At 54.0% G+C, this 23,572-nt stretch overlaps 1 protein-coding gene across 1 annotated transcript in view; it reads left to right on the forward strand.

Annotated features, from left to right (window-relative positions):
• The window catches only part of JARID2 (jumonji and AT-rich interaction domain containing 2), a 229,804-nt gene that overhangs the window by 205,256 nt on the left and 976 nt on the right, over positions 1-23,572 (forward strand). Inside the window, 12 exon segments of the mRNA XM_038768089.1 lie at positions 5,589-5,861; positions 5,863-6,607; positions 9,454-9,950; positions 12,210-12,302; positions 13,681-13,799; positions 13,903-13,973; positions 14,686-14,800; positions 16,285-16,390; positions 17,952-18,134; positions 19,514-19,644; positions 20,415-20,622; positions 22,135-22,242. Coding sequence (XP_038624017.1) covers positions 5,589-5,861; positions 5,863-6,607; positions 9,454-9,950; positions 12,210-12,302; positions 13,681-13,799; positions 13,903-13,973; positions 14,686-14,800; positions 16,285-16,390; positions 17,952-18,134; positions 19,514-19,644; positions 20,415-20,622; positions 22,135-22,242 — 2,649 coding nt within the window.

Genomic DNA, 23,572 nt, shown 5'->3' on the forward strand with positions numbered 1-23,572 from the left:
ATCGCCCTCTCCCTCACACTTGTGCCGTGCAGTTAGTTGAGGCTTATCAAGACAATTGAGTGATTGACGACGAGGAGACAAGATAAATGCGAGGGGTTGAGATGTGTTGCCCTTCACTGTCTCTCAGCTCAGGAGAACCTGGAGTCAACTCAGGTAGAGGGGCTGATGAGGGAATGGGGAGGATTGGGACCTTAGCTCTGGTCAAACTGGGAGTCGTCCCTGTGTGGAAAGCCCAGTTCATAATAATGGTGGTATCTGCTAAGCACTTACTGTCTGCAAGCACTGTGCTAAGCACTGGAGCAGTGACAGCCTCATCAGGTTGGACACAATGCCTGTGCCCTGTGGGCTCAGTAAATGGTGGGGAGGGAAGACCAGAAATTTTATCCCCATTATCCAGATGAGGAACCCGAGGCCCAAGAAGTGAAGTGGCTTCCCCAAAGCCTCCAGCAGGGAATGGGTGGAGCTGGAATTAGGACCCAGGTTCCCTGACTCCAAGACCTCACTGCTTCCCATCCTACATGACGTTGGGGGGTTGGCCGGATAACGTGGCATTTCTGCTGATCCAGTGAGATTTCATTCATTTTTAGGGGTGGTCAGTTGGTGGGTTTTGTTCAGCTGTAGCTTGTTCATCCGCCGGCACCAATCTCCATCGAGTTCTCAAAACAAACTAAGAGTTACCCCGGTCTTTGGGTACTTTTTTTTCTGGTTTCTTGTTGGGTTTCCCGAGAGTCTGAGGAATCCCCTGAGACCAAGCCCCGGCAGCCAGTGGGGGTTCCTGTGTCTTGTGCTTATGTCTCCGTGGTTTTCCATCACCACTATGGCTGTGCAAGTGTCTCTCTGAAATAGTGGGTGAGAGGAGGAGTGGAGGAGGGGGCAAGAACTCAGCTCCAGCCCCAGCTCTGTTTCTCTTCAGACCACCGGGTTGCAGAACTGTCAGTGTGGTGCTAAAACTGGTGCCCACCTTCCAGTGCTCTTGAGGGGCCCGAGCACTGCTGTCCATTCTGCCGTTAAATGGTACCCACATGAGTGAGTGTTACTGTGTTCAGGATAAGGCTCTTAGTTTTCCATCACCATGTTGACTGTGCGAGTGTCTCTTTGTCATAGTGGGTGGGAGGGAAATGGTCTCGAAGGGCCTGGAAATGTCCTGAAATGTTATTCTGGGACCTCCTCTCTTGGGAGCCCTTTGGAAAGTAAAATAGCTTTTAAAAAGAAAAGAAAAAGGCCAAAAATTTTAAAAAAGGGAGGCTTTCCAGTGCCGAGAGATCCCGAATCCCTCATCTGGGGTGGACAGTATTGTTATGCTGAGGGTCTGGATGACTGTCCCATCGGGCAGGACTTCCCAGAACCCCCTCAAAAGTTGGCCAGGAAGGGGGAGTTCACCCCATTCTGGGGCCAACTCAGTCTTGTATATAAGAGCAAACTCAACTTACTTCAAATTCTGGCTACCATCCTACACTTCATCCCACCGGATGTGGAGGTCACAAGTCAGCATTGGGTCAGAGACCGAGGTCTGGGTGGGCTGAACATAATCGGGGAGTGGCCAGGTGACTCTCAAATGATTCCAGAGACACCTTCTGCCCCCAAGGGGATTCTATGAAGTTGGTGCCAGAGACCCTGGCCTTCCACAGTGGCTCATTCAGGGAGAGGGTGGGGGGTGGAAAGGGTGGCTCACGTCTTCCTTTGAGCGGGACCGAGAGGAGGAATACCCGAATTGCTCGTTCAGTTACTTCCTGCTCTTACCCTGTGGAGTGATCGAGTGTCCTTACCCTCATCCCCCTGCTCGATGCTTAATCCACCGACAAATTATAGTGCCTTCTCTCGTGTGCTCAGTGTAAGCACTGCCTCAGACGGATCGCCAACCTCAGCCTCTGTGGCGAGCGGGCCGGGACCCCGGCGGTTTATTAAGCTGAAACTCAGTTTGTGTGGTTGTGTTTGGTATGGCGGTGGTTGGGGGGAGACCTGAGGGAGCAAGGTAAGAACAAGGCCTTCCTTAAATACTTTGTTTTCTTGGGTACCAATTTTACACGTTATATTCTTAGAGACAAGTACGAGCAAAGGCATGTGCGTCTCTGCTGTCTAGTCAGATAGGTGGTCCCCAAATCTGACCCTGTCTTCCCTCCCCATTCCGGGATGGTGGCATTGGGCAGATGCCCCACCCCTGATGTATGGAGGGAAGTCACCCATATTTTGGGCAATTGTGTGGAGCCCACGTCCACCCACTGGCAAGGACCCCAATCCGGCGTTTCCTTCCTACCCTCTGGGTGCGAGTGAGAAGTGGTTCCACCAGGAGCGGGTAGAATTGAGTGCAAGATATCTGGACAGAGGGCATCCGAGGGTCGAGAGAGGAGGTTTCTGGGTAAGCCGGTTGCTTGGTATGCTGCACTGGACTGATTCTTGGGCTTTCTCATAAAGGTAGCTCAAGTGGCCACCCTGGGGGTCTGGTCGGAAAGGGGGAGAAATAAAATGATCATTCAGCTGATTGATTAGCGTCCCCTTCCCTGGTGGCTTCTCTTAAGTCCTTGATTTTGCCCCTTACAGTTCCGTCATGAAAATAATTGTGGTATTTGGACTGTGTCCAACCCAACTTGCTTGTGTCCACCCCAGTGCTTAGTATAGTGCCCGGCACTTAGTAAGCACTTAACAAACACTACAGTTTGTTAGGTGCTTGCTGTGTGCTGAGCACTTTTCAAGGTCTTGGGATAGATATGTCAACAAATGGGATGCAGACCCTGTCCCACAGGGGGCAGGAGAACAGGTAATGAGGCACCACTTTTCAGATAAAGAAAGAGGTACAGAGCAGAGGAGTGACTTACCCAGGGTCACACAGCAGACAAGTGGCAGAGCCAGGATTAGAACTCTGGTCTCTTGATTCCTCCTCTTATACTCCTTCCATTAGGCCATGCGGCTTTACATAAAGACCCCACTCCCATTCTTCTGTCACCATGGGTAGCAAACTCCTGTTGCTTCGGAGGAAGAAAAAGGGACTATATGTTCTCTGGTCCCTCAGCCTCTTCTTCCCCATGGCCAGACTGTACGCGGTGCCAGGAGGCAGGTGAGAGACTCAAACAACTGGTCTCCCACCTCCTGTTGTCTCAGGACGTCAAGTTCCCTGCATGGTGGGAGAGACCAGGACATTACCTTCACTGTGCCCTGCTATGATTAGAGCAGTGGAGAGGGGCCTGGCCTTATGTCTGGATTTTTTTTCCCTCCCTTATTTCTTTTCCCCCCCGGCCCTTTTCCTAACTCCAGCTGCCTGCTGGAAGTTTCAGAAATTCATCTGGGTTGAAAAGTGCAGAACTGGTCCGATGCAGCAGAAAATATAATAAAGTTGCCCCAGTATTAAATTTGGTGATGTGGGATTTAATGGCCTATGGGAATTGTGTGCCTAGAGGGTGGGAGTGTGGTAAGGAGCGAGAGAGGAGAGCTCTCTTCATTTCTGGCAGTTCAGCAATGAAAATGGCCAGAGGTTTTCTTTTCCACCAGCCATTTTTGTGGGTGGGAGAGCACGATGCAAGTAAAATTTGACCTTCAGTCCTGAGCACAGATGGGGAGGGAGGTAGCAAGCAGGCAGGGCCATGACATTGGAGGATAATGTCCACTTTTGGCCCGTTGTCGTTATAAAACAAGATACACTTTGCTAGCCTCAAAACCACCCATAGACACTCATTCTTGTTACAAGACTGTAAGATTGGGATGGGGATGAGGGACTGGGCTTGCCCGTCAGCCTTCCCTCAGCCACTTGAAGCAACCTGGGAGTTTATTCCTTCCTCTCCTCCTTTTTCTCCTCCTCCCCCTCCTCCGCCCCCACCCCCCTTTCCTCCTCTACTGATGGCCTTTAAGTTTGGCCACTTGGAGCAGATCAGTCGATCAATCAAATTTATTGAGCACTTACTAAGCGCGGAGCACTATAGCAAGTGCTTGGGAGAGCACAGTACAATAGAATTAGCAGGCACGTTCCCAACCCAAAACCAGTTTCCAGTCTAGAGGCCGAGAGGATGGAAGCTAAGACCCACTGTGAACATGCCTAAGGGATTAGGGAGATGGTGGGGAATCTGTTTTACTGCTTTGGGGAGTTGTGGGTTCTGGGAAGTGTCTAGAAATTAGAACTGGGGGAGAATTTTGAGTTGTGAGCCCCACCTCTTGAGCTGAGGCCCATACCCAGAGTCTGAGGAAGAGTTCCACAGATCAGAACTGCTGTTTTCCACTGCTTCCCCCAGTAATTGTGACATTTGGTTAGTGCTTACTATGATGATGGTATTTGTTGTTAAGTGCTTACTAGGTGCCAAGCACTGTTCAATGCGCTGGGGGAGGTACAAGGTTATCACGTTGTTCGAGGTGGGGCTCACAGTCTTAATCCCCATTTTCCAGATGAGGTAACTGAGGCACAGAGAAGTTAAGTGGCTTGCCCAAAGTCACATGGCTGACAGGTGGTGGAGCCAGAATTAGAACCCACGATCTCTGACTGCCAAGCCCGGGCTCTTTCCACTAAGCCATGTGCCAGGCCCTCTACTGAGCACTGGCGAAAAAACGAAGTAATCAGGTTGAACACAGTCCCTGTTCTACCTGGAGCTCACGGTCTAAGCAGGAGGGAGAGCAGGCAACTTATCCCTGTTTCACAGATGAGGAAACTGGGGCCCAGAGAAGGAGGGTCACAGGTCACAAAGCGGGCAAGTGCGGAGCTGGGTTTAGAACTCAGATCTCGTAACTCACAGTCCCATGCTCTTCCTACTAGGCCATGCAGATTAAAAAAAATTTAAATGGTATTTATGATAATGGTAGCATCTATTAAGCGCTTACTATGTGCAAAGCACTGTTCTAAGCGCTGGGGAGGTTACAAAGTGATCAGGCTGTCCCATGGAGGGCTCACAGTCTTAATCCTTATTTTATAGATGAGATAACTGAAATGAAGTGACTTGCCGAAGGTCATACAGCTGACAATTGGCGGAGCTGGGATTTGAACCCATGACCTGTGACTCCAAAACCTGTGCTCTTTCCACTGAGCCATGCTGCTTCTCTTTATTTATTAAGCACTACCATGTTCCAGGCACTGTACTAAGCGCTGGGATAGATTCAAGATAATGGGGTGGGTGTTACGGTGTGTTGTGCTTTGTTTTTAAGTCCCATGACCACCTTCTGGTGGGCGGCTCACGGGAGCATAGTAAGAGTGGAGCTCAGGAATGTTCCCAAAGCAGGAGTCAGGCCCACGCTTGGGTGTGTTTCTGTCTGACAGGCTCTTGGGACAGTACAAGCCTGTGATCTTCTGGGAGATGATCCCTCTGGTATAACCGTGAACCCCAAATTCTGTCCAGGGGGATCCTGGGAGATCCCTCCCAAAGGCCGTGGCAACCACCTACCGTATCCCGTTGTGTGCACGGCTTTGGGTAGCTGCATGGGTGAGCAGGGGTTGGACAAACTACAGGACTTAGGGCTGAAGTGGCGGGTGTTCAGCATCAGTGTGGAATTTGCCCCCTGCGCCCTGTGCCAGCAGCAGGCCCCCACCGTTCACTAATTAATTCTATCTCTTTCTTTTTGTCTCCCCTCCCCACCATCCCCGCTCCCCGGCTTGCCCGGGCCGCCCCCAACCGAAGGTCTCTAAGGTGAACGGAATCACGCGAACGTCGTCCCTGGGGGCACACACAGCCAGTGCCAAAAAGATGAGACACGTCAGACCTTCACCGTCCAAAACTGTGAAGTACACCGCCACGGTGACCAGGGGCACGGTCACATACACCAAAGCGAAGAGGGAACTGGTCAAGGAAACCAAACTCAGTCACCACAAGCCCAGGTCAGCTGTCAACCACACAATCTCAGGGAAAACCGAAAGTAGCAATGCAAAAACCCGCAAACAGGTGCTATCCCTCGGGGGGGGCGTCCAGGCCTACCCGCCCCACCGTGAATGGCGTCAAGGTCAATGGCAAGTTGAACCCAAAGTCATGCACTAAGGAGGTGGGGAGGCAGTTGAGGGAGGGGCTGCGGAATTCCAAGAGGCGGCTGGAGGAGGCACATCAGGTGGAAAAGACGCAGTCCCCGCCCAAGAAGGTGAAAGGCGCGGAGGCCCCATCCAAGAAACCAGCCCCGGCCCTGGCCCAGAGGCCTCAGCTGAACGGACACGTGAGAAAGGAACTGCCGGAGAAGGTCTTGGAGCGGAACCGGCCGAAGCGGGCGGCGGCCGGGAAGACCCCTCCTGGGAAGCAAGCACACGGCAAGTCGGAAAGCGCCTCCTGCGAACATCGTTCTACCTCGCACCCAGAGCCCTTGCACAAGCCCCACGACGCTCCGGGCAGGGCCGACAAGGGCGGCAGCTGGCCCGGCTGGGCCACCATGGACGAGATCCCCACCCTCAGGCCCTCCTCCAGGGAGTTCCATGACCCGCTCATCTTCATCGAGTCTGTCCGAGCTCAGGTAGAGAAGTTCGGGATGTGCAGGGTCATCCCGCCCCCGGACTGGCGGCCCGAGTGCAAGCTGAATGACGAAATGCGCTTTGTGACACAGATCCAGCACATCCACAAACTGGGCCGCCGCTGGGGGCCCAACGTGCAGCAGCTGGCCTGTATCAAGAAGCACCTCAAATCTCAGGGCATAACCATGGACGAACTCCCCCTCATAGGTAAGCCTCGGCTCCCGGGTCGGTCCCCGGCCTCGCCTGCCGGCGGCCCCCCGCCTGGAGGGATTGACCTCCTCCGCGGGAGCTAGGCCTCTTGAGGGGTGGGCCCAGGGCCCTGATTCTTTCCCGCCCATCCCAGCATTCCGGGGGACCCGATGACCCCCGAGGGGCTATTTATTAAGCCCTCTCTATGGGTCATGGGCTGGAGGAAGATACCGTAGAGTCAGCCCAGACACAGGCCCCTTCCCAACATGGGGCTCGCAGTCTAAGGGGAAAGGGGAACAGGTCTCGGAGCCCTATTTTGCAGCTGAGGAAACTGAGGGAGGAGAGGCGGATGGATGGGGGTAGGCAGGCATCCCTTTGGTGATCTGGGAGCCCAGTTTGGGGCAGGATCTCAAGGCAGCTGTCCCTTCTCCCGGTTAAGACCGGGGAAAACGGGGAACCCGGGCGCTTAAGAGCACCACTGTTGGAGGCTGACCGATCCTGGAGCAACTGTAAAGCCTCAAGGAAAGGCAGTGAATCGTGGCGTGTGGCAGGTTGGAGGTGGCATTGTTCCCTCTGGTAGGGGCCGCCGAGCCTGCTGCCTGCGCGGGAGAGGGAGAGGGAGGGAGTTTTTTTTTTGTTTGTTTTATATCTCTTGGGGATCCCAAGATTCATCATGAATCTGCGGTATCTGTGCCTGATTGAGGTGGGATTTTATTGTGGGTTTTGATCTTTTTGTTGTTTTTCCTCTCAGTGGTATTTGTTAAGTGCCTGCTATGTGCCAGTCACTGTACTAAGCGCTGAGGTAGATGCAAGTTAATCAGGTTGAACACAGTCTATGTCTCACATGAGGCTCACAGTCTTAATTCCTGTTTCACAGATGAAGTTTCACTGAGACACAGAGAAGCGAAGTGACTTGCCCATCTGTTCACTGAATCATGCTCATCTTGAGCATGGTGGGTTACTGCATTTCCTGCCTCAATAATAATACTGATTGTGGTAATTGCTAAGTGCTTACCAGGTGCCAAGCACTGTTCTAAGCACTGGGGAAGACACAGGATAATCAGGTCATACATAGTCCTTGCCCATGGGGCTAATTAAACATGAGGCTCTCAGTTTAATTAGGAGGGGGAACAGGTATTGAATCCCCATTTTAAAGATGGTGAAAATAGGCCCTGAGAAATCAAATGACTTGCCTTAGTTCACAAAGCAGGCATGTAGGGGATCCAGGATTAGAACCCAGGTCATCTGACCCCCAGCAGACCATAGTGCCCCCCCCTTTTTTTCTTTTGTAAATGGTATTTGTTAAGCTCTTACTATGTGCCAGGCAATGCTGTGAGTACTGAAATAAGATACATGACGATCAGGTTGGACACAGTCCACGTCCCACATGGGGCTCACAGTCTTAAACCCCATTTTACAGCTGTGGTAACTGAGGCCCAGAGAAGTGACGTGACTTGTTCAAGGTCACACAGCAGAGATAATAGAGGAGCTGGAATTGGAAACCAGGTCCTTCTAACTCCCAGGCTCTTGCTCTATCCACTAGGCCTCATGGCTTCTCTGGACACCTGGAGAATCACAGGCAGAAGGTGTTTCTTCTTCCTCGACCTCAGCCCTCTTTGGAGCTAGGGTCCTCCTTCCTTGGCTAGAAGCGTCCCTCCGTAGGAGGCGGGCTCCCGGCCCGGCCCAACACGTGCTGGCAGAGGCCCGGAGAGGCTGGGTTTGGGTGCCAGAGGTATGAAACAGGAAGTGTCTTTCACTTCCCAGTAAATGCCCCCAACCCTGGGCCCTTTGTCTGTGATCGTCAAGTTCATTTTTTTACCAGTTAGGGTTAGCCAAGAGTTTTCTTAGAGCTTCATCTGGGCAACAGAATGGCAGCCGTCCTGCAACTGAGCCAACCTTGAAGGTCCTCCTCACTAACTCAGGCAATCAGCCAGTCAGTGGCATTGACTGAGCATTTATTGTTTACGGAGCACTTTACTCTGTGCTTCAGGGAGTACAACTGAGTTGGTAGACATGATCTCTGCCCTAACAGAGTTTACACTCTTGTGTGCAGATTGTGGCACTGCGTGCTTGGGAGAGGACAACTGAGTTTGTAGACACCTAAGGCCTCATCCCTGCACCCCTCCCCTGGGGTGTAGTGAGAGCCAGGGTCATCCCCCTCCATATACACACACATATACACACATATACACGCACACCTTGGTGTTCATCCTCATCCCCACTTCCCCTACACAACCGTACTGCAGACTGGGAAGCAGTGGCTTTTGAGGGGAGAAACCACTGCTGCTGCCCTGAACGAACCCCATGATCCTGTCGAGCATCGAGCCCGGGTGAGGGGACTGGGACCCTGAGGTGACATGGTAGAGGAGAGGTGGAACAGCAGAGGTCCCCACTGAGGAGCCGAGGTTCACAGTCTTTCTGGGCTCCGGAGACCGGGTGCGGCCCACCGGCCAGCCGGGGGTGTTTAGGGGCAGCCGACTGGGTAAGTGGTGCCGTGGGGGACTGGTTTGGAACCAGGAAGCGTCCCAAGGAAGGCATCATGCTTCTGTGTGTCACAGAGCCACAGGTCTACAGGTGGTTGGGGGGCCGAGCTGACTGCCCCCTGGGCCTCTCTGCTGGGGTAGAGGGGCCGAGTCCAAGGGGGGTGGCAGGTGGGTGGGCACTGTGCCCAAAGGAGGCTCACAGCCCTTGCCCTCCCTGCCCTCCCAGAGTGATGGGGAGGATAATCCGGTCCCTGGGAATCTGTTGGGGGCACAGGGCAGGTTGCTTTCCCCAGTCTATCTGCCCGCCCAACCCCCCCATGCACATGTCTCAAAGACTTTTCCATTTCCCCCCTCCCACCGCCCCTCCCCACCACCCCGCAGGTGGCTGTGAGCTGGACCTGGCCTGCTTTTTCCAGCTGATTAACGAGATGGGTGGCATGCAGCAAGTGACTGATCTCAAAAAATGGAACAAACTGGCGGACTTGCTGCGCATCCCCAAAACGGCCCAGGACCGGCTGGCCAAGCTGCAGGAAGCCTATTGCCAGTACCTGCTTTCCTACGACTCGCTGTCAGCCGAGGAGCACCGGCGCCTGGAGAAGGAGGTGCTGCTGGAGAAGGAGAGCCTGGAGAAGCGCCGAGGCCCCTTGGAGGGCCACTCGGAGAACGCCTACCACCGGCTCCACGCCCTGCCCCGCTTCGAGCCCAAGAACGGGCTGATCCATGGCCCCGCCCACGAGAACGGCTTCCGGAACAAGCTCAAGGAGGTGGATATGGCGCTGCTCAAGACCGGAAGGCGGAGGCTCTTTGCTCAGGAAAAGGAGGTCGTCGAGGAGAAGGAGAAAGGGGTCCTCGGCGACTTCCACAAGTGCATCTATAAGGTAAGGGTGGCCACCGCTCCGTCCCTCCGTCCGTCCCTTCCCCAGAACGCGGGGCCTCTCCTGGCATCCCGGACTGGTCTTCCAGCGGCCTGCAGTCTCCTGCCAATCTCCCACCCAGGCCGCAGTGGGCCAGATGCCCTCTAAACTCCTGGGGCACCGGGGGTTCCTGTGCTCTCTGGTCAGGCTGTGAGTATGGGGACCTGCATGGGCTTGCCTGGCCTTGGTGCATCCCAGGATCCCAAGGCCTACGGAGGGCTACAGCAGGCATGATCCCCACCACAGGAATCTGCCAACACAGTGCCCACAGGCTAGGAGAGCACTGTGTCCACTCCAGGTCTTCCTGTGCTTTACGAGTTGTATAAGTGTTTCCATCTGCTCCCTTCCCCAAACCCATCCCAGGCTTCCCGCTGTTTATATCCTGCCCCACTTCCTGCTTTTTCACGCCCTGGGACTTTCCCGGTGTTCCCCGATCCTGCCGGCCAAGCCCACGTTGCTGTTGATGGTTGAGAGGCAGCAGGTGTCACCTGAACCCACGTGATGTTTTCGCCTCATCTTCCAAGTGCGGTTAAACACAAGCCACCCACCACTCCTTCTTCCAAGACAGAAAGCAGCAGGGCCTAGTGGAAAGAGAACCGGGCTAGGAGTCAGGAAACTTGGGTTCCAGTGCTGGCTCCGCCACTTGGCTGCTGCTGACCTTGGGCAAGTCACCTGAGTTTTCTCATCTGACTTTTTCCCCATCCTCAGCTTGTGCCCCAAGATTTGTCCAGGCTGGAGGGTAGAGCACAGGCGGGTGGGTGATCTGTTGATTCCCGCCCCCATCCTATGTGTAGATGGGGTGTCCTGACAAGGTGAGAGAACCCCTTCCTGGCTGGAAGTGGAGGGAATAAGCTAGGACAGTTGGGGAAGTGCAAATAGAAGCCAGGCTACCTGTGAGGGGAGCTGCCCGCCCCACTCTCCTCGGGCCCTGCCGGCCAGCAGGGTCAGATAGCGAGATTGTAAATCTGTAAGCCATCTAGACTGTGGGCAGGGAACTTGTCTACAAACTCTCTTATATAGTACTCTCCCTAGTGCTTAGTGTAGTGCTGTGCACACGGTAAGCACTCAGTAAATGCCACTGATTGATAGCAAGGTGTGGCCCCAGACCGTAAATCGCTTGGCTGCTGTGTGACAGCTCTGAACGGAGATCCCAAGGATCCCTAGGGAAAACGTTTGAGTTCTGCTGAAATGTTCTGCAGACCGGTGCCTCCTGCCCAACTCATATCCAAGGCCTTCACGTCCCAGGATTGTCAACGAACTCCCAGTGATCAAACAGCCCAAGAGCACTCGGACAGTTCAGGGCATTCAGTCGCCCGTTCAGCTGGAGTTAGGAGTAAACATTAGGAAGCAACATGGCCCAGTGGAAAGAACTAGGGCCTGGGAGTCAGAGGACCTGGGTTCTAATCCTGACTCTGCCACCTGCCTGCTCTGACACCTTGGGCGAGTCACCTCACTTCTCCATGCCTCCGTTTCTTCATCTGTAAAATGGGGGTTCAATACCTGTACTCCCTTACTTGGACCGTGAGCCCCATGTGGGACAGGGATTGTATCTGACCTGATTATCTTGTACCTGTCCCAGTGTTTAGTACAGTGCTTGGCCAGAGTAGACACTTAATAGTCATTCATATTTATTGAGCACTTATTGTTTGCAGAGCATTGTATTAAGCACTTGGGAGAGTACAAGATAACAGGCATATTCCCTCCCCACAGCGAGCTTCTCATTTAGTGATTCATATATAACTTATATTCATATATGATTTATAGTTTATATCATTCATAACAGGTACCAAGGTTATAAATTATCATTATTGCAAACCAACCCCGAGGCATTTGTCTTTGGGGTAATTTCCATGTATCCCCGTGGACAGGGATGAGTAAATTGCTCTTTGCACTTGGAGCCCCAGGCTCCAAGTGGACGCTGTCGATTGTGAATCCTGGGGGGCAAACAGTGGAGGCTTCAAAGAGCAAACCTGGTCACCCCTCACATTGTTGCTGTGTGTCCAGCTGGGCATGGCCATTCTTGTTTGGAGGAGTCTTTGCTCAGATGTACCAGCCCCACAGCAGTCCTCCGTAGCAGGGAATCTCTCAAACAGGTGACCCCAGCCCCCCGTTTAATTACAGCCAGAATTCGCCAAAAACATTCCCAAAGCATCTGGGTTTGTGGAGTGGGGCGGCGGGGCTGGGTGTCGGTTAGCGTTCACATGGAGATTGCTCTGATTTCAGGGAAGGTCCGTTTCTTTAACCACCTTTTACCGAACGGCAAGAAACATCATGAGCATGTGCTTCAACAAGGAACCAGCCACGGCTGAAATAGAGGTGAGAGCCGGGGTTCAGGAAGAAGAGGAAAGAGGCTCCCAGGCAAGCGTGATCTGGACTTGGTTGGAGAGGTGATGTGTGCTAGCGAAGAATCAGGGCCTGGTGCTTTACAGCTCTTCTTTTTATTGCCATGTACCCTTGGTCTCTGGTGTTTTCCATTTCTTGCTTTTGCAATGGTTAAAAAAAAACAACTCCCGTGATCTTTCCCAAGTTGCTCTGAACCTCATGCTGAAAGAGAACTTATTGGTGGTGCTGTCTAATCACTTGTATTTATTGAGCGCTTACTATGTGCAAAGCACTGTACTAAGCGCTTGGGAGAGCACACTATAACTGTGACTCTCTGCAGTGGGCAGAGAGGGGCTGTCGATGCTGTCGAGGAGGATGCTGGGAAGAAATTCCACCCCTCCCTCCCCGCCCTCCCTGGGATGATAAGTCCTCTCCTGGTGTCACCATTTTGGGGAGAGAACATTCAAGAGAAGATTGGCAAAGGGAGAGTGTGAGTTCCCTTGGGCCCTGGCCAGTGAGTGTGGTTTGCAACAGTTTTCTGCTTGGTTCCACTCCGGGTCCATGCCATCCTGATCCAGGCTAAGCCGTGCCCAGGCTGGAGCAGGAGCCTCCGGCAGAAGAACTCATGTTCTCGGTTAAGTCTTTCAGCTTTCGTTTTCCTGCTTCCTTGTCAACAGGCTAACCTCTCGGGGTCCTGGGCCCCAGGGGCAACCCCAACACAAATGTGGCCACAGAAGTTGCTTCGGGGCAACTCTGACTCCATCCGTCTATCACAGACCCAAGTTCTCCACCTCTGGCAGGCAACTGCAATAGTAGTAGCAGAAGCAGCATGCTCTAGTAGTTAGAGCACAGGCCTGGGAATCAGAAAGACCTGGGTTCAAATCCCAGCTCTGCCACTTGTCTGTTGTATGGCCTTGGGCGAGTCATTCAAACTGCTCTGTGCCCCAGTTATCTCGTCTGTAAAATGGGGATTAAGACTGTGAGCCCTATGTGAAATAGGGACTGTGGCCAACCCAATTACCTTGAATCTACCCCAGCACTTAGAACAGGGCCTGGCACATAGTAAATGCTTAACACAAATACCACAATTATTATTAGTAGTAGTAATACAAATAATGATGTTTATTAAGCGCTGAGGTAGATGGGAGATAATCCCACTGATTACCAGAGGGAACTCATGATTTAAGGAGAGAGAATTAAGTATTTTATCCTCGATTAGTGGATGAGGAAACCGAGGTCCGGAAAAGTGAGGTGATTTGCCCAAAGTCACAAGGCAGGCAAGTTTAGGAGTTGTGATTTGAACCCGGTTCCCCTGCCTCCTGTGCATAGATAGATATGTATATGGGCATGTCCCTCTCCCTCTCTCTTTCAGCAAGAGTACTGGAGGTTAGTGGAACAGAAAGATTGCCACGTGGCAGTGCATTGCGGGAAAGTGGATACCAACACGCACGGGAGTGGCTTTCCGGTGGGGAAATCGGAACCGTTTTCAAGGTGAAGTTGGGATCTGCCCCATCGTGTACACCTGGGATTCTGGGGCCGGGGTGGGAGGAAGGAGGCTTTCTAATGACTCCATCTTTGTGATCTTCTGCTTTAGGCATGGATGGAATCTTACAGTCCTTCCCAATAACACAGGCTCCATCCTGCGTCATCTTGGTGCTGTGCCTGGTAAGCTAGCTCCAGACCCCACATGCCACATTAAGGAACCTGGCAACAGTCACTTACCTTCTCTCATTCGTATTCATTGAATGCTTATTGTGTGCAAAGCATTGTACTAGGCGTTTGGAAAGTACAGTTCAGCAACAGAGACAATCCCTACGCACAGTGGGCTTACAGTCTAGAAGGGGGGAGACAGACATCAAAATAAGTAAACAGGTATCAATAGCATCAGTGTAAATAAATAGAATTGTAGGTGTATTTACGTCAAAACAAGTAAACAGCCACCTTGAAATCCCAGAGCACAGGGAGGGTCGTCCCACCCTCTTCTGAGAAGCTTGTTTCCAAAGCAGTGAGGACGGCACTCTGCTCTGCTCGGCTCTGCTCTGCTCTGCTCTCCTCTGCTCGCCCTCACAAAGACGCCCATGGGTGACTGGGAAAGGGCTGGTTTGGGTCATCCTCCTCTTGGTCCCTGACCCGTGGGCATTCCCGGAATTCCCACAGCACACTACAGAGCCAGGTTGGGGCTGGGCACATCCCTGCTTCTGAAGCCCATTCTTTACAGCACTGGGAGAAGATGCAGACCCCGGGAAATGGAGAACTGTCCACTTCCACCTCCTTTTTGGCATCCATTTTGGGGATGGGGAAATGGAAGGGTAGCTGGTTTCTGGGTGTGGTTTCTGGGGGAAAGCCATCTAATTCTCAGAAAACTCTTTCGTTTTAGGAGTGACAATTCCCTGGCTAAATATTGGCATGGTCTTTTCTACCTCATGCTGGTCTCGAGACCAAAATCACCTTCCATACATTGACTACTTACACACTGGTGCTGATTGTATTTGGTAAGTAGGCTGGATCTCTCTCTGTTCCATTCAAAGTTTGTCCTCCCACCCTGAGAACATGTGTACACGCGCTTTGTTTGGTTACCAGAGAGTTTGATTGCTGCCCACCTAGAACAGGGGAGAGAGAGGTTTTAGAGCCCTGGGTCTCTGGTCTCCCAAGGGCTAGAATAGTAGCTTGGGGTGCGATTTTGAGAGATGCCAACGGCCTTCCTGGTGTTCAAGCCTGCCTTGTGTTGCTCTTTCGTAAAGTCCCAGGGACTTTCTGCTCTTTGCGGGTGGAACCCCAGCTAAATACATAAAAATGAACGGTCTTATTTGAACAGCCGACTTTGATCCTTTGGAGCTTTGTCCTTCTGTCTACTGACGGCCCGTCCCCTTGAGGCAAGACACTGTTGTGTATCTTTTGACATCCGCGGTTCTCCTCCTCTGTGTTTTTAACACAGCCTCCCAGATCAGTTTGTCCCACCTGCCTGCTCTTCTGTGTGGAGGTGCATTGGGAGTCAAAGTCAGTCATATTTATTGAGTGCTTAGTGTGTACAGAACACTGTTCTAGGTGCTTGGGAGAGTATAGGATAACAGACACATTTCCTTGCCCACAGCAAACTTACAATCTAGGAGTGGAAGCAGATGAGTGGCTATTTCCAAGACTGCTTTGAAGACCAGGTGTGGGCATTAGGATTAACCTGAGTTCAGGACCCAGCTAGTTCTTGGGAAGCAACATGGCCTGTTGGAAAGAGCACGGGAATGGGAGTCTGGGAGCCTGGGACCTCATTTCAGCTCCACCACTTACCTGCTGTGAGACCTTGGGCAAAGTCACTTCTTTGGGCCTAAGTTTCCTCAATTGAAGAATGGGGATTCAATTCCTGTTTTCCCTCCTACTTAGACTGAGGTCCTTGAGGGGCAGGGACTGTGTCCTACCTGAATAATGAGTATCTACCCCAGCATTTGACATAGTGAGTGGTTAACCAATACCATTATTATTATTACCATTTTTCTTATTATGGGCCCAATACACAGGGTCCCAGGATTCTGAAATCATTAGCTGTTAAGTGCCACAGGATACCTATGAGGACTTTTTTTTTTTAACCAAGAACCATTTGCTAGTTGCTTTCATCATACAGTTTCCCAGTGTAACCTCACCGCTTTATTTCCATGGCAACAATGCTATCCTCTTACTGGGGTGATTCATTTGGGCCAGAACCCATTCAATATGTCCCCCTTCTCAAGGAGACATCCCCTGCCCCATAGGTGGGAAGGCCCCAGGCTGGTGATGGAGCCCGTGGTTGGTGGGCAAGGCAGCCCTGTGTCAGCTGGGCACGGGGTTGTGGAGCCATTTCGCTTGCCAGCCCATAGCGCTGACCCTGGAGACTTAGGGGTGGGGCTTTGTGCCAGGATGTATTCAGTGGACGCGCTGATAAGGGGGCAGGGGGCGATGGGCTGCATCCTCATGGCCTCTGTTTTCTCCCTCCCCCTCCCCTGACCAGGTATTGCATTCCTGCTGAGGAAGAGAACAAGCTTGATGATGTGGTCCACACCCTGCTACAAGCCAATGGCACCCCGGGCCTGGAGATGCTTGAAAGTAACGTCATGGTACGTCCAGCGGGGCCGCTGGCTCCGGGGTACTCGAACCCGCGGCCCAGGCCCAATCCCCATCTCCCAGGCCGAGTCACTGACCTGGGCTTCGGGGGCCCCGGGAGGTTGAGAGGGCACTTACTGGGTGCAAAGCACACAGCACGTATCCCCAGGGAAGGGCTCTGGCTTGGGAAAGTCATCAATGTTGCCAGGGGTTGGGGGGGTCCACCCGCCCCACGCTCCTCGGCACAGCCAGAGCCTGCAGGCCTCTGCCAGCCACGCTGTCATGCCAGCATGTCACCCTGCTCCCTGCCCCACCCCTAGAAAACCAGGGGACTCTGAGTCACAGGGTCTTGTGAAATAGGGGCAGGGCAGGAGAGTTGTCTCCGTCTGGCCCAGCTCCCTGTCGCTGCAGCATTCGGTGCCCGGCAGTGTGAAACCGGGAGAGCCCTCTTTTGTCTTATTTCCAAAGATGGCGCAGGGCAGGCATGTTTGCCGCCGACCTCTGCTGCTGGTGCTGGAGTCCCCAAATGAAGGGGAGACAGATGAATGGTCCCAGCAGCCGCCGGGGCCGGCCGGGTGCCCGGGGCAGGGCAAGGGCTGGCGTCGGAGCTGGGGACCGCTCAGTCCCATCTGCTTGCAGCTGGCCCGCCGCCTTCCCTCCTCTCAAGGGACCCTGGGCTGGGCAGGCGAATAGGCAACCGGGCAGCATGGCTGCCCGTAGGGCCCCGTCTCCCTCACCTCCCCAGCTTTTTGCTTCCTGCTCAATCCCGGGAGCTACCACCCTTTAAACCGCAGACTTAATGATTGCCACTAGGAACGATCATTTGTTTTCTCAAAGGATCACCATCAAATCTTTAATGAAAAACTGCTCCTGGGTCTTACAATCCTAGGATTGGAAAGAGCCAGAGGTCATTCCGGACCACCCCAATTCCAAACCATTTGAGAGTGAACAGAATGGTAATGATATTTATGAGGCATTTACTGTGTACCAAGCTCTAGGGTGGACCCAAGATTCAGAGAAGCAGCGTGGCTCAGCGGAAGGAGCACAGGCTTGGGAGTCAGAGGTCATGGGTTGTAATTCTGACTCTACCACTTGTCAGCTGTGTGACTCTGGGCAAGTCATTTAACTTCTCTGTGCCTCAGTTACCTCATCTGTAAAATTGGCATTAAGAATGTGAGCCCCACGTGGGACAACCTGATCACCTTGTATCCTCAGCACTTAGAACAGTGCTTTGCACATAGTAAGCACTTAACAAATACCATCATTATTATTCAAATCGGACACAGTCTCTGCCCCACATAAAGCTCCCGGTGTGAGGACAGTGGGTGTTTCAGCCCCACTTCATAGAGGAGAAAACCGAGGTACAGAGCTGTTAAGTGACCAGCTTCTGGTCATCCAGCAGGTGCGGGGCAGAACCTAAGTGCTTAGTCCAGTGCTCTGCACGCAGTAAACGCTCAATAAATACGATTGAATGAATGTAGCTAGGAGTCAGGCCCTCCCGCAGGAATAACCCCCCATCCTCTGGGTTGTCCCGCTAGGCCAGCTTCTCATTTCCCCCGTTTCCCCCCCAACCAGATCTCCCCGGAGGTGCTGTGCAAGGAGGGCATCAAAGTGCATCGTACTGTACAGCAAAGTGGCCAGTTTGTGGTCTGTTTCCCGGGATCCTTTGTGTCTAAAGTGTGTTGCGGCTACAGCGTTTCTGAAACTGTGCACTTTGCTACCACCCAGTGGACAAGTATGGGTTTTGAAACGGCCAAGGTAAGGCGGGCCCGCGCCCCAGGGACCCCGCACCCCAGGGACCCCTCCCCAGCACTGGACAGAGCCCTTAGGGAGACAGGGTACTTGCTATCCGGCTCCTCCTGCGGGGTAATAATAATAATAATAATAATAAAGTAATAATAATAATAATAATAATGGTATTTGTTAAGCGCTTATTATGCGCCACGCACTGTATTAAGCGCTGGGGGAGATACAGGACAATTAGGTTGTCCCACGTGGGGCTCACAGTCCCAATCCCCATTTTCCAGATGAGGGAACTGAGGCCCAGAGAAGTGAAGTGAAGTAAACGATCAGCGCCTCCCTCCCCACTCCTATAGCGAACAGGGAGGATCGTCTTTTACGTCCTTAGTAGCCTTCCCACTGGGTGGGCTCAGAAGCTGTTTTCCGGCCTGCCAGTTGCCCCATCTAATAGAAATGAATTATCACGACGGCGTTTCTTAAGTGCTAACTGTGCGCCAACCACCCTGTGAGGCACTGAGGTAGATACAGGGTAATCAGAGAAGCAGTGTGGCTCAGTCGAAAGAGCCTGGGTTTGGTTCTAATACTGGCTCTGCCACTTGTCTGCTGTGTGACTTTGGGCAAGTCATTTAACTTCTCTGGGCCTCAATTCCCTCATCTGTAAAATGGGGATTAAGACTGTGAGCCCCTCGTGGGACAACCTAATCACCTTGTATCCCCCCAGCGCTTAGAACAGTGCTTTGCACACAGTAAGCACTTAACAAATACCACTATTATTATTATTATTATTATTATTAAGCATGGTCCTTGTCCCGTATGAAGCTCTCCATCTAAGTGGGTGGATTTTTATCCCCAGGTTGCAGATGAGGCAGCGTGGCTCAATGGAAAGAGCCCAGGCTTGGGAGTCTGGGGTCATGGGTTCTAATCTTGGCTACACCACATCTTCTGTGTGACCCTGGGCAAGTTACTTAGCTTCTCTGAGCCTCAGTTACCTCATCTGGAAAATGGGGATTAAGACTGTGAGCCCCAAGTGGGACAACCTAATCACCTCGTATTCCCCCCAGCACTTAGAACAGTGCTTTGCACATAGTAAGCGCTTGACAAATACAGTCATTAGTATTATTATGAGGGAACTGAGATTGAGGGAGGCTGGTGACGGCCCACCTTGGGTCCAGGGCTGTGCCTCCTCTGCGATGACAGACCACCCCATCCCCCCTTACGTCCTGCGGCCATCTTCTGTGACCTCTCCCCTCTGGACAGTAAAGCCTCTCCTTCCTCTCCTGCCGGGCAGGAGGCCCAGGCCACGGTGGGCGTGCGTGCCCCCCGTTCCTCCTCCCCGGCAGGATCTGGCTCCCCGCGCTCCCGGCTGCGCCGGCCTGACGCCGTGCCGCTCCCTTCAGGAGATGAAGCGCCGGCACATCGCCAAGCCATTCTCCATGGAGAAGTTACTGTACCAGATCGCCACCGTGGAAGCCAAGAAGGAGAACGGCCCCGCTCTCAGCACAATCTCCGCGCTTCTGGACGAGCTCAGGTAACGGCTGGCTCCTGGCCTCCCCAGAGAGATGCTCTGCAGACTGCCCCGGGACCACCTTACCTCCGGCTGTCCCGGGCAGCAGGCTGGGGGTATCCGCCTGACCCCGGTGAGCACTGAGGCTGGCCTCCTCCTCCCGTGGCCGAGGGACAGATGCCGTCTAGGGGAGCGGGACTCCCGGCGAGGGTCACGACCCCAAGGAACGGACAGCTGAACGCGGGATGGATCTCAGCGGGAGCCTACACATGGGGAGGGGTTCTCCCCACCCCCACCTCCCTTTCTGCCCACCCCAGGGCCTGGGGCACTTGTCTGAGCGGCCCCTGGAGCCAACGGGCCTGTGTCCTGGGGCTCGGCTTGCTGTGTAACTGTCTCTTCTTCTCCCACCCTGTAGCGGCGCCCGCTGGCCGGATCCCCTGCGCCCAGGGGAGAGGCCCGGCGAGCGCCGATGGCCAGCGCTCCGCTTTCCGCCGCCGCTCCGATGCTGGCTGGCGTGTTGACAAATAGCCCGTTAACTGCAAGCATTGTTTAAAGTGGTCTTGGTCTCTGTGTGTGCCCACGGGCGCACATGCATGAGCTCCGCCATGCCCACGGGCTCTCTGTCTTAGGATGGGTGGGCTGGCGGGGGAGTCTCCGGGGTGGAGGGACAGCGGCGGAGCCAGGGTCTTGTCGCCTTGGGGCCGGCCGGTCGGTCGGACTGCCTGCCCGGAGACCGCGGCGGGGCCGGGGCGAGCGGACCGGTGACGGGGGCCGCGCGGTCTCTGTCCGGGCAGGGACACGGAGCTGCGGCAGCGACGGCAGCTGTTTGAAGCCGGCCTCCACTCCTCGGCGCGCTACGGCAGCCACGACGGCAGCGGTGGCGGCGGTGGTTGTGGCGGCGGCTCGGCGGCGGATGGCAAGAAAAAGCCTCGAAAATGGCTGCAGCTGGAGACGTCTGAGCGGCGCTGCCAGATCTGCCAGCACCTGTGCTACCTGTCCATGGTGAGCGAGCCCCGCCCCGGGGTGCGGAGGCACCAAGGCAGGGGTGGGACAGGAAGGTGGGCTGGGCCACTCCCAGCCACACAGCAGATAATAATAATGATGATGGCATTTATTAAATGCTTACTCTGTGCAAAGCACTGTTTTAAGCACTGGGGAGGTTACAAGGTGATCAGATTGTCCCTCCTGATACTCACAGTCACAGATGAGGGAACTGAGGCCCAGAGAAGTGAAATGACTTGCCCAAAGTCACACAGCTGAGAATTGGCAGAGCCGGAATTCGAACCCATGACTTCAGACTCCAAAGCCTGGGCTCTTGCCACTGAACCACGCTGCTTCTGTCAGATGGCAAACCAATTGACCAGTCCATCCTTCTGTGGGATTTACTGAGCGCATACTGTAAACAGAGCACTATCCTGAACACTCAAGAGAGGACCATGCCATACTTGGTAGATGTGCTCCCTGCAGGCAGAGCAGCGTTTTCTTCCCTCTCCAGCCTTTCCCGCAGCAGGGGGCTTGGCAGAGCCGTTTTCTGGTGGCCACCCGTCTGCCCTCCGTCCCCCCGGCCCTAGAGCTGAAAGGGAACACTGGGAATTCTGTGGCAGGGTCATGACTCCAGGAGACAGGGCCAACATCGGCAAACTGCTCTGGGCTGTGGATCAGAGTTGTGGGCAACTGGGCCACTGGGCTGTTGCTGCCCAGCTCCCCCAGCTAGGTGGAGGTGCTGCCCCCAATGGAGGCCGTCCTGTTGCCAGGAAGATCTTCTTACCTGCAGCCTGACCTTGTCTGGACCAGGTCTCATTTCTCTCAGCCCCCAGACCTGCTGTATGGCAGGATCCGCCTGGGATGTGTGCCCCATCCTCTTCCTCCCCAGCCAAACTGGCACCACCAGAGGAGGATTCGGGCTGGGCCTGGACTCGGAGCGGGAGAGCAGCCCACCCCTCACCTCCCGCCATCACCCAGAATGGTCAACAGAGACATGTCCCACTTGCCCTCTCGAGTGACCACACACCTCTTTCCTCCCTGGAGCTTTAGGAGTTGGTGGACATTGTACACTGGCCAGGCTAGCTCTGAGCTGAAATCAAACCCTTCGCCTCCCATGATGCACTACTCTGCCCTCCTCCTGTCCCCCCCCAGCGGCCTTCGCACCAAGCCCAGGGAAGGAGGGAGGCAGGAGCCCGGGCTTGGAAGTAAGAGGACATGCGTCTAATCCCTGTTCTGCCACTTGTCTGCTCTGTGACTTTGGGCAAATCATTTCACTTCTCTGGGCCTTAGTTACCTCATCTGTAAAATGGGGATTAAGACTGTGAGCCGCTCATGGGACAACCTGATTACCCTCTGTCTACCCTAGCATTTAAAACAGTGCTTGGCACAGAGTAAGCGCTTAACAAATACCATTATTATTATTATACTCTCCCACAATGCATTGCTGAGCCCAGGTGGTGGCGAGGGGCTCCCTGCCCGGGTACTCCACGTTTCCCTCGAACCAGAACGCTTTCCTGTTTTGCTTCCCAGGTAGTGCAGGAAAACGAAAATGTCGTGTTCTGCCTTGAGTGTGCTCTGCATCACGTGGAGAAGCAGAAGTCCTGTCGGGGTCTGAAGCTGATGTACCGCTATGACGAGGTTAGTGCCGGCGAATGCAGCAGCCTGGGGGCCGGCTGGTGGCCAGGTCTGGGGAGCCCCTGGGGTGCTCCAGGCCAGGGCCCTTAGGGAATTAGGAGGTATGTGTCCAGTGGGAGGGGGTCTTGTTGTCTGGCACCTCGGCCTTAATAATAATGATGGCGTTTTGCCCGGTTGGCTGGGTCGTGGAACTCTTGGGTGTCTGAGCCTGCTCCTGCCCAGGACTGTGATCCCTTGTCTGAGGTCTGATACCCATGGTCTGCTCTGCTCTGCTCTTGCCCTTAGACTGTAGTCCCATCCGAACTTCGGTCTAGATGCTTCTTTTTTGATCGTTCCCCCCTTCCCTGCCGCCCGCCACCGCCTAGGCGATGCCCACCCTCAGCTCGATATTCCCTGTGTCTGGCTGTGGCAGTTGCCTGCATTCTGAGCAGAGGCCTGGACCTCACTGAGGCCTCCTGCTGCGTGCCTCTGTGGAGCTGGCAGAGGCAGAATGGCGAAGGGCCATTCTTCTAGAAGTCTTCTAGACTGTGAGCCCACTGTTGGGTAGGGACCGTCTCTATATGTTGCCAACTTGTACTTCCCAAGCGCTTAGTACAGTGCTCTGCACACAGTAAGTGCTCCGTAAATATGATTGATTGATTGATTGAAGGGCAGAGCCACGCTGGCCCTTATCTCTGGCCCACTGTGGCCAAGCCTTTATTGGCTTCTGCACTCTGTGAGCTTGTTGTGGGCAGGGAATGTCACTGTTTCCTGTTGTATCGTACTTTTCCAAGCACTTAGTACGGTGCTCTGCACACAGTAAGTACTCAATAAATACAATTGACTGAATTTCCCCTGGTGGCTCACCCCCTTCCCAAGCCGGGAAGCCTACCGCTCCCTTTCTCCTGAGCTTTCAGAGCCCGGGATGATGGGAGGACCCTGGTGAGAGGGAAGAGAGAGAAGAGGAGGCATCCTTGGGCGGCCTTGGGGTCCCAGCCAAGGCTTGTTGGAGTTGTGCAGCACCCTGGGGATTGAGGACAAGTTTCACAGTGTCAGTAGGGGCATTGTTTGTTCCCCGAAAGAGAAACCGCCCCAGTCCAGGGAGGGAGGGGACTCCGGGTAACCACGCTTTGCAAGCCAGTTGTGGGGGCAGCCAGGCACCCCCTGGTTCCCTTGCCAGGCTGGTGTGGGAGTCCCAGGCTCCATCTACCCAAGGCCTGGCTACTCGCCCGCTGACCACAGGACCCTTTGAACCGGGCAGGCCTGGTCTATCTGGGCAGATGGAACAGGGTGGGCAGAAAGCCCCCACGTCCGATTCTGCCTGCCAGCTTCCAGTCCCTCTGCGCTCCCTCAC

The sequence above is a fragment of the Tachyglossus aculeatus genome, chromosome Y2, assembly GCF_015852505.1.
Source record: "Tachyglossus aculeatus isolate mTacAcu1 chromosome Y2, mTacAcu1.pri, whole genome shotgun sequence".
Classification (NCBI taxonomy): domain Eukaryota; kingdom Metazoa; phylum Chordata; class Mammalia; order Monotremata; family Tachyglossidae; genus Tachyglossus; species Tachyglossus aculeatus.